Source organism: Portunus trituberculatus, chromosome 41 (assembly GCF_017591435.1).
Source record: "Portunus trituberculatus isolate SZX2019 chromosome 41, ASM1759143v1, whole genome shotgun sequence".
Lineage (NCBI taxonomy): Eukaryota > Metazoa > Arthropoda > Malacostraca > Decapoda > Portunidae > Portunus > Portunus trituberculatus.
This window is the reverse complement of record NC_059295.1, coordinates 584,440-595,678: the sequence shown is the minus strand read 5'-3', so window position 1 is coordinate 595,678 and position 11,239 is coordinate 584,440. Positions and strand designations below refer to the sequence as shown.

General features: G+C 43.1%; 1 protein-coding gene across 1 annotated transcript; it reads right to left on the bottom strand.

Moving 5' to 3' along the window:
* Positions 1 to 297: 297 nt before the first annotated feature.
* Positions 298 to 9,359, bottom strand: LOC123517190. Its single transcript, XM_045277194.1, has 6 exons — positions 9,112 to 9,359; positions 8,119 to 8,865; positions 7,597 to 7,769; positions 6,815 to 6,909; positions 549 to 722; positions 298 to 374 (listed from the first exon to the last, which is right to left on the bottom strand). The coding sequence occupies exons 1-6, from the start codon at positions 9,199 to 9,201 to the stop codon at positions 298 to 300; spliced, it is 1,356 nt and encodes a 451-aa protein (XP_045133129.1). The 5' UTR covers positions 9,202 to 9,359.
* Positions 9,360 to 11,239: the final 1,880 nt, after the last annotated feature.

Below are 11,239 nucleotides of genomic sequence, written 5' to 3'. Positions count from 1 at the left end.
ACAACTACAACTACTACTACTACTACTACTACTACTACTACTACTACTACTGCTGTTGCTACTACTACTACTATTACTACTACTATTACTACAACTACTATAAAAAAAAAGTCTGTCCGTTTTGATTATCTCAGAGCAAACCGTGTGTTCGGTTGGCAGGCAGCCTTGCCTCACCTCTGCTCTCGGTCAGCCCCGCTGAGACGCAGATTCATTAACAAACATTTATATTTATTCACTTTACTCAGTAACGTGTAACTTGTGTCATTACTGAGTAAAGTGAATAAATATAAATGTTTGTTAATGAATCTGCGTCTCAGCGGGGCTGACCGACAGCAGAGGTGAGGCAGAGCTGCCAACCGAACACACGGTTTGCTCTGAGATAATCAAAACGGACAGACTATACTACAACTACAACTACTACTACTACTATTGCTACTACTAATATTACTACTACTACAACTACTACTACTACTACTGCTGCTACTACTACTATTACTATTACTACTACTACTACTACATACATACATACATACGTTCCTTTTTCTGACCTGTCAGGCTGTACCAGTCGGGCTCATGGTCAAGGTCGAAGAGGTGGTCATCGTGGAAAGTAAAATCGTGGTCATCAAAATCGAATCCGAAGCTCATCTCCTGTCTGGATTCGGCTTCCTTGGGCCCGACGATGGCGGTGGTGGTGGTGGTGGTGGTGAGATCAGTTTCTGAGCCTAGGGAGAAGGATGGTTTACTAAGGTGGGGGGGGGATGGAAGGGAGGAGGATGAGACGGAGTAAGTTAAGGAGTGCAGAGAAAGAAAGGGTAGATGGAATCAATGAATGAATGGTAGGTGGGGATAAGAGCGGAGAGGAAGAGAGAAGAAGGAAGAAAAGGAATGAATGTGGTCCGAGCGAAAGAGAGAAGAAAAAAAAAAGTGGTGTATAAGAAATAAAGAAGAAGAGATGGGGTACTGTAAGCGGAGAATGAAAGAGAATGCGAGGAACAGAGAGAAAAAAATAAAGAACGAATGGAATAAGGGATGAAAAAATAAGAAATGGGTAAAAAGGGAAAAAAATAGTGTTGGGGAAAAAGAGTGGGATATGATTAAGTGGAGGATACACGGACAAAGAATGAAAGAAAAAAAAGAAAGAAATGTAAGATGTAAAGTGAGAGGGAATTAAGGAAGAAAGGGAAAAAAAAGCAAGAAAGAAACAAAGGAAAGAGGGAAAGAAAGAAAGGGCAAATGAAAAAAAGGAAAGGAAGGAGATATGAAGAAAGATTAAGAGATGAGGGCCAAAATAAAAGAAAATAAGGGAGAAGAAACACGAAATTAACGGGTGAGACAAAATCAGATCAGCTTTAATAAGAGAGGCAATATTTTTCCATCTTAGACGCTGCTCTTTCTTTGCCCTCCAATGAAGTAATGAACGTATAGGAGAGAAAATTACTAGTATACCTGTCCTTCACCCTGGTCACCAGGTCACCATTCCCTCTGCCTCATTAGTGGCAGGAACATTACACCATAATTGTTCATAGGAATAGATCACGGTTATTTATAAGAGAGAGAGAGAGAGAGAGAGAGAGAGAGAGAGAGAGAGAGAGAGAGAGAGAGAGAGAGAGAGAGAGAGAGAGAGAGAGAGAGAGAGAGAGAGAGAGAGAGAGAGAGAGAGAGAGAGAGAGAGAGAGAGCAAACAGAAACAAAATTAAACAAATGCAGAAAGACGGATAAACAGAAATAGAAAGACAAGCAGGAAGTAAAAGACAAAGAGACAGACGAAGAGACAGACCGAGAGAGAAACGAGCAGAGACAGAAAGACACAAAGACGAACAGAAAGAAATAAAGACAGACAGCCAAACAGACAGACAGAAAATTCCATCTTCACAAGCAAACACTTGGAAAGACATCATATGAAATAAACAAACTTGATACACTACATGCAAAACTCTTCAGAGTAAACAGAAGGGGAGGAGGAGGCAGAGGAGGAGGAGAAGACGGAGAAAGAGGAAGGAAGACTGGCGCGTGCATAACAACAAAAAAACAATTAAACAACAAAAAACAAAATAATGAAATAAATACTGACAATGAATAAATGAATGAACGATTAGATAGATAAATGTGAAGGGCAGGAGGAGTATAGAAAAAGAAAACAAACAAAACTTTTTTGAAGACTCTCACGAAGGCAGGAGGGAGGAGGGAAAAAACACTGATATGAAACAGAAAATGCAAGAAAAATACGAGAATTCAAGAAAATGAAAAAAAGAAAAAAAAATAGGAATGATAATGGACACAGAAAGGACGACTCAGATATGAACAACACACTGCTTTGACGCAAAAACAATTAACAAAAAGAAAAGAATGAAAACAAAGGTAAAATAAATGAAATAATAAATAAATAAGGAGATAAATTAAATTTTACATACATTACGCCTCTCGTCTTAAATCTAACAACCAGAAGAGATATGAAAGCGAAATTCTCTCTCTCTCTCTCTCTCTCTCTCTCTCTCTCTCTCACGCTTACTAAGAATCTTCAATATCCTGGACACACTGGCGCCTTCACGCGTTGGGAGGCGGGGAAAAAAAATGAGAAGAGAAGCTCGCGCGGAAGTCTTGAGGTTCATTGCTTGTTTTCTTCTTTTTATAGACAAAATATTTCGCTTTTAACCGGTGATTGGCTTTCAGTTAGAAGAGAAGGAGGACGAAGAGAAGGAGTGAAACAGGGTGAGGTGCAAGAAGAGCATGAACAAGAAAAAAAAAACTAAAACTCGAAGAACAAGAACAGGAACAAGAACAAGAAGTGGAAGATAATGATAATGATAAGGAATAATAGAGAAGGAGGAATGCAGACGGAATACAAAGGAAAGAACAGACGGCAAGGAGGATAAGGAGGAGGAGGAGGAGGAGGAGGAGGAGGAGGAGGAGGACGAGGAGGAGGAAGAGGAGGAGGAGAAGAATATGAAGAGTGGGGAAAAACGAGGATGTTACATGAGGAGGCAGACAGAGATAAAGAGAATCATAAAATACTCAAGGAAACGAGATTATAAGCGAGCAAGAAGATAAGGAGGACTGATATGAGAGAGAGAGAGAGAGAGAGAGAGAGAGAGAGAGAGAGAGAGAGAGAGAGAGAGAGAGAGAACTAACAACGACAACAACAACAACAACAAGGAGAACAAAGGAACAAAAAAAGATTGATTTAATTTCTGACGCCACAACAACAGTAGCATCATAGGCTACACGTATATTGCATCCACAGGGAAGGAGGAGAAGGAGGAGGAGGAGGAGGAAAAGGAGGAAGAAGGGAAAGAAGAGAAAGAAGAAAAGAAAAAAAAGAACAATATTGACAGAACAAGGGAAATTAAAACATGATGAGATATATAAACAAAATAAAAGACAACAATAACAACAAGGACGGAGTGAAAAGAGAGGAGGAAGATGAAAAAAAAGAAAGAACGATATTGACAGATTAAGGGAAATACAAATGATGAAAATGATAAACCAAAAAAAAGACAACAACAACAAGAGCGAAAAAGGATAACAGTCACATTCTCCCCACCCCCTACCCCCCAAAAAAAGATTCATAACAGACAGAGCACAGACAGAGAAGGACGCCTCACACACTCCTCGTCCTTAGCGGGGGCAAGAAAAAAAAAAAAAAAACGGATTTCAACAGAAGACCCCAAAATACTATTGATTCCCATCTTGACCACAGCACAAGAGACCTGAGGCGCCTCCGCTAGCGACGTAAGGAAGGGAGATATTAGTACGAGGTGGCAGGGAATGGTAGTAGCAGCGTGTGTATTACCTGCCATTCACAAATTCACAATACTCAGCGGTCGGAACTTATCGGGGACTCGGGAGGGGATGTGGCAGTTATGTATACGCCGTCATATATTGGTACTGGTGCTGGGAATGGATGGAGAATGGGAAATACTTACAATGGGACGGACGGAGGGAGGAGGAAAGGAGAGGCAGGTTCTATATAAAGTGAAATACGTACATGTTTTTGTAGCAGCATCACGATCCGTCAAAAAAAGTAAATAAATAAAATCTCTAATATTGCTTAATATATATATATATATATATATATATATATATATATATATATATATATATATATATATATATATATATATATATGAGATGTTTGTCCACATTTATCTTCTATTTGAATATTTTGTAAATAATTTTCATGTTGATTTTTATTATACATTTGTTCATTTATCTATTCATATGTTTCCTTATTCATTTAAAAACATCTTTACTTAGAAGTTTTTTTTTCACATAAAAAATGTATGATACGATTTACTTCATTGCCGTAGACACAACGAGTCAAACACCACGAATTCATAGCAATATAGAAAGACACGCCGCTGTCACAACACATTTTTCTGTGACTTATCCTTCTCCACTGCTCCTCACTCCACCTGCAGCCCCGCCCGTACTTGGCAGCGTTACATGTTTGAAAAGACCCTGTTCACAATTAGAAATATCCATAAAAAATGTTACTACACAACCGAGTACAACAATACACGATACTCTCTCTTATTTCGCCATCAAGGGTTAAGGGCAAGGGAGGTACAGTCGAGATTATAAGTCAAGTAACCTGCACTCACTTCCTCACTCTTTAAAGTCTGATCTGTTGACAGACTCCGAGTAAATCCAGACAAGGGGATCAAAGCGTTTAAGACTGGAAGAAAATTTTCAATGTATTGTAGGCGAACCCTGCAGACTATTAGCCCAATGACAGTGATTGTACTTTGAATCACAGTAACACACACTCTTCGGTAGAAAATTTGTGGTTTAAACACTTATAGGTGTGACTTTCTTGCAAACTGCTGTAAATGAAAGAATAAAAGGATAACTCAATAATACCAGTCTCTGTCTAATTAACATCACCTTTCGGTTATTGTTTCTCACCGTTGTATCAGAGCAAATAAGAAACATTTCCCCTTTGCCTATATAGAAAGTGTTCTTTTTAGCATTTGAGTCACTCGGGTAGCTACGACTCAAACAAGGAAAGGGGAGAGCATTTAGATTTAGATGAGGCAATCTCGTTGGTTGTCGAGGCGTGAAGGTGGCCGGGAGAGGGCGAGAATGGGTCTACAGGGAGTTACCAGGCATCAGCAGGAAGCAGGGAGTGGCCGTGGTTCAGAAGGCAGGAAATACGTGGAATGGGCGGGAAAGGCTAAAAGAAGGAGGCGGCGAACGGGCGTGGGGCGTAGTAAAGAGAGCAAGAGGAGAGTGGGCGTCAAAGGGGAGGGATGTGAGACAGGCGAGAACTGGGATCAGGTAATGTATCGGAGGATAATGGGTGTGGTGCAGGGAGAGGGCAGGATGGGCGTGGGCGATAAGGGGGTCGAGTGTTCAAGGCTGGAAGGAAGCAGGAGAGGAGTGAGTGTAAGGAAGTTCGTGGAAAGCGAGCACTGCTTCACTATATCATTTGGATTTTTCCCAGTGCTTTTGAAACTGCCAACAAAGTAAATCACAAGTTGAGGCAAACGTAATGCGTCATATATACTATTAGCACCACAGTTTGCGGAATTAATAACTTTTCGAAACATGACGAAATAAATTGCTTTCACGCAGAACTATTCAAAGGACTGTTACTCTCTAAGAATCTTGAGGAAGTTTTAATGGATACTTAACGATTCTGTGCACTGTATCGCTCCTGAACAATACGCCATAACCGTGGTTCCCAAACAAGTAATGAACGTGCATCTTTTCAAATTATGAATGACTGGTACCGTTCCCTTTTGGCTTAGGACTATTTACTTGTGGGCTGTGGCCCTGTGATGACTTCGTATTTAGAAGTGATTACTTTCTGATTTCCTGGTAGGAACCAAGGGATTCACGGGTGAGGACAATAGAGCAAGATGTATGTAATACATATGTTATTAGAAAGGAAAATACTGTTCTCCACCGGCAGGTTTTCAAACAGGTTAGGCGACTGTATTGTTCCCTGCTGGTGGATTGTAATAACATTGCTCTCTAGCCACAAGATTGACATATTACAAATTTAAACGAGTCACACACACACACACACACACACACACACACACCGGTAGCTTAGTGGTTAGAGCGCTGGCTTCACAAGCCAGAGGACCGGGGTTCGATTCCCCGGTCGGGTGGAGATATTTGGGTGTGTCTCCTTTCACGTGTAGCCCCTGTTCACCTAGCAGTGAGTAGGTACGGGATGTAAATCGAGGAGTTGTGACCTTGTTGTCCCGGTGTGTGGTGTGTGCCTGGTCTCAGGCCTATCCGAAGATCGGAAACAATGAGCTCTGAGCTCGTTCCGTAGGGTAACGTCTGGCTGTCTCGTCAGAGACTGCAGCAGATCAAACAGTGAAACACACACACCGCTGTTCGAACTAGCCTGGCAGCTGTAGTGCGATCTGAGGGATATTTTTGACCCACTCATAATAATCAGCTAGCGAAACAGATAGTAACAAGACTGTATGATGCCCAGCATTAGTGTGCTTGTTAAGTATTCTAAAAGTGAAGCACATTTAGTTGTACTAACGTCACATCGAAACTCTAAAATTACTTCTGTTGCATTAGGCTACATGTATACTATCTCGAAAGCTCTGCGGCTCATAAATAAGTCATTTCTTTCCAGCAAGTAATTTTTACCATGGAAAGTCATAAAAATGTTTTCTCAGTTCAGGTCAAAACAATCCTGTTATCATCAGTATACTGAATTTCTTCTACAAAGACTAGTCACACATAACAACCTGTGAGTTACTTCCGCTGTCTTGCGATTAAAGGCAAAGTGATAGAAATGTGACAGTGAGATGATAATGAGGAGTAGCAGGTCACTTTACTGTACCATGGTGGTGGGCCTTCTTGGCAGCGGCGGCGGTGGTAGTGGTCAAGCTGGGGCTGGACCGCTCTTCCTGCACTGCAATGCGATCCACCTGTGACCTGCAAAACATCAAGGCTTGCACATACTCACACACACACACACACACACACGTAGTGTAGTGGTTAGCACGCTCGACTCACAATCGAGGGGGTTGGGTTCGAGTCCCGGTAAGCGGCGAGGCAAATGGGCAAGCCTCTTAATGTGTGGCCCCTGTTCACCTAGCAGTAAATAGGTACGGGATGTAACTCGAGGGGTTGTGACCTCGCTTTCCCGGTGTGTGTTGTGTGTTGATGTGGTCTCAGTCCTACCCGAAGATCGGTCTATGAGCTCTGAGCTCGCTCCGTAATGGGGAAGACTGGCTGGGTGACCAGCAGACGACCGAGGTGAATTACATACCGCGTAGTGTAGTGGTTAGCACGCTCCACTCACAATCGAGAGGGCCGGGTTCGAGTCCCGGGAAGCGGCGAGGCAAATGGTCAAGCCTCTTAATGTGTAGCCCCTGTTCATCTAGCAGTAAATAGGTACTGGATGTAACTCGAGGGGTTGTGGCCTCACTTTCCCGGTGTGTGTGGAGTGTGTTGTGGTCTCAGTCCTACCCGAAGATCGGTCTATGAGCTCTGAGCTCGCTCCGTAATGAGGAAGACTGGCTGGGTGATCAGCAGGCAACCGAGGTGAATTACACACACACATCATCTGATCCCTTATATCCTCAAGTTATTAGGTGCTCAGCAAACAGCGTCTTTCACCTGAGTTTCTCGGTGGGGATCTGGGGGATGTAGCCGGAAGGACCTTTGGTGAAGGTGGCGGGCGCGGCGTCCCGCTTGCTGTGGCGGCGGCCTGTGGCATAGGTTTCGTCCTGGTCGCTTCTCGTACTGTGCGAGCAGTGCTCCGAGTAGCTGCCCTCCTCGTCCCTGCACACCTGTCACAAGATTATGCTCGAGTTTTCATAATGAATAAGTCTGCGCCATTTGTGTATTATTCAGTGTCGAATACAGGATGGAATATTGTCTAGACAAAAATAGACAAATCGTAGTTTGTTTAAAGAAAATAAGAAAGTCTTTAACTGTCTGGTATAGGAACAAAATATGGCAACAAAAAAAAGGGAAGAAATCTCGAGGAGCATCGTTGGAAGGTTGATGTCGCGATGTATAACATAACGTGATGATAAGATTATAAACATCTGGAATTTGTATACTGTATAGACAGCCTTTGGTTAGGAGAAAATTGAAGTAATATTCATACTCCAAACTGAATATAATCTGACTCACCTCACACGTCATGCCATTCTTGTTCACTGTCTTGCATGAACCGTCGCCTCCTCCTCCCTCCTCGGCGCGTATTCGATGAAGCGGCTGGCGTGTGTCTATGGGCGGGTAGCGTTGTTGGTGGTGGGGAATCTCTTCGTGGTGCGGGGAACGGTGGTCTGGCAGGGAGGGAGAGTCGTAGTACTCGTCCCTGATGTGGTAGGGGTCGTGGTAGTCATCATATTGAGGATCACGTTCGTCATCCTCATACTGCACACTCCCGTCTTCGTAGTTTGGAAAGTGTTGCCGCTGATTGTAGGAAGGCACATATTCTCCTTCTTCCTCTTCCTTCTCATAGCGGTCAGTGTAATGCACGAAGGGACGGCGGCTGTCAATTTGGTGTGGTCGCGGTATTGGCGGGGTGCGAGGGACCTGTCTGCCGGGGGAGATAGCAAGCTCCTCTGTGTCCTCACGGAAGTAAGTGTCAGCTCCTAGTGGAGGCCGAGAAGGGATGAAGGAAAATCTGCTGAAGGAAACGGGCTGTGAGGGCGTGAAAGAGTCCGGGGAGAAGTGTTCCTTTGGTGTAGCTCTTGTCACGTGGTGAGCTGCGGCGACATCAAAGTGAAGGCTGTCCTTGGCTGGTGTGAGAGTATGAGGAGCAGTGCCATCTTCCGGCACTCCCGCTGCTCGCTCTGACTCTCCTCGAGGCTGAAACTCACGCCCGAAAGGACTCAAGGCAATAACATCGGTGGTCTGTCTCAGCGTGGCGTCCTGAGGGGAACATTTCAACAGTGGTAAGGGCATGACACCTGAAAATGTGTGTGTGTAATTCACCACGGTCGTCTGCTGGTCACCCAGCCAGTCTTCCTCATTACGGCGCGAGCTCAGAGCTCATAGATCGATCTTCGGGTGTGTAGGTGTGTGTGTGTGTGTGTTGTGGAGGATAATATCTCACAAGCCTATCACAGTAATATAATCTCCTGAAATCACCAAACGACAAGGCTAAGACATATTTACCTCAGAGAAGGATGAAGCGCGCTCCGGCAACAGTAAACTCAGCCAACCAACCAGCACAGCCAAACCCAAGAACTGCTTGTGTCTACTCATGGTTGCCGAGACGCCCTGCGGGATGATAGAAACACCTCACATTATAACAATCTTTCCAATGTCTCACTTTATAAAATTTGGTTATTCTTTACTCATGAGGCGTGGTGCAATGGAGGTCGAAAACGGAAACAGTGGACAAGGATATTGGTGATATTAAAGAGAAGAGCAAGATATAGAAAAGTAGAAAAAGCGAAATAAGAGAAAGAAAACAAAGAGGCATGAAGAGACGGTGCAAAAATAAGGGAGTAGAAAAAGGTAACGGAGGAAAAAGAAAGAAGAACAGAAGGATCGAAGAATAAGAGAGCAGAAAAGAAAAGCCCTTGAGGAGTGAGACAAGAAAGATGGGCAAGGTGGGACGAAGAATACGGAGGCAAAAATAGGGAGAAAAAAAGAAAAGAGCAAGAAAACCGGTTTCAAGAGATGGGAGCAGGAAACGGAGGCCGTGAAGAAGGGCGCAAGGAAGAAGAGCAAGAAGAAAGGAGAAAATGACCATGCATGAAAAGAATAAGAATGATGGTCAAGGTAAAAAAATTATCCTTGAGTTACATCCGTCTAATACTAATTATTAATATAAAAAAAAATACGAGTATATAGCCAAAATAACCCTGAGATCATTGGCAAACGTAAGACAACCATGCAATACACGTAGGAATCTGTCTCTCTCTTTTTTTCTCCTTCTCTCTCTCTCTCTCTCTCTCTCTCTCTCTCTCTCTCTCTCTCTCTCTTCTTTGTCCCGACCCCTGTCTGTAAAATGAAACCAAAAGTCAGGGATTGCTTACACTTCAGAGACGCTGGTGTTCAAACTTTCCTCCAGACGACTTAGCAATTATAGATAAGAAAAGAAAAAGAGAAAAGGGGGAAAAACTCGCGCCCCTTCCCATTACTCAAACTTTTTCTCAAATTGTGGAGATGAAGTTCTTATTTCCTCGACACTTTAAAGATGCATTACACTAACGAAGGGAGAGAAAATGGGAAAAAAATTATAGCCAGGATCTAAAATGTCGAATGTATCTACCATAACAATTTTTCGTCTTCTTGCCTCCAGAGAGAGAGAGAGAGAGAGAGAGAGAGAGAGAGAGAGAGAGAGAGAGAGAGAGAGAGAGAGAGAGTGTGTGTGTGTGTGTGTGTGTGTGTGTGTGTTGCATCATCTTATCTACCTCTCTTTTATGAAACGTGAAAGAAAGGGAACGAGAGCAAAGACGTAACGGAAATAAGAAAGAAGGAAAGGAGAAAGGAAAATGGAAGTGAATAGGGAAGGAAGCGTCATATGAAAGAATGTTGACAAAGAGAGAAAAAAAAAGAAAGAAACTGAGAAACGTGAAGAGGAAAAGGGATGCATGAATGAAAAACGAGAAGAGAAGGCGGAGAGTGAGAAAATGAGAAGGAAAAGAAGGTAGTATGTAGAAAATGTCGGGGAGAAATGAAGCTTGCGGATGAAACAAAATTAAACAGCTTTCTTTTTCTTTGAGAGAGAGAGAGAGAGAGAGAGAGAGAGAGAGAGAGAGAGAGAGAGAGAGAGAGAGAGAGAGAGAGATACCAAGTCGCTTATCGTTTCCGTTCCAACCAAGTTCAGTGCGCGTAGTTTCCCAGTAGTTTCCTCAGAAGACCCTCATAGTTACCTTACAATAACAGGATAAGCCGCAACCCTGTGCAGGAGAAACTTAGAAGCCTTGTATTCCCCGTGGAGCGACAACGGCTAGCTACTATATACCAGACATCGCATTCTTTAAAGTCGTGCTTCCCAATCTTGACTACTTTGAATTGAATGTAGTAGAAGTTGTTGAGGTTTTCGAGGATGTTCTCTGTACGCCTTTATAATTTACCATTGTTTCCCCTACTAAGTGTTTTTCAGTGGTATTCGTGTGGTTATTGTTCTTCCGGGCTCTCTATACACCTCCCTCCACAAACCGGTGCTCCTCCCCTCCCTGAGACTTGACTTTCTCTCGTTCTTATCCTTCTCCTCTTTGTAATGAATGAATCGGTGGCCTTATTATTTAAATTAGTTGTCCTTTTTTCTCCCTTTCTTGTTATTGTCAAG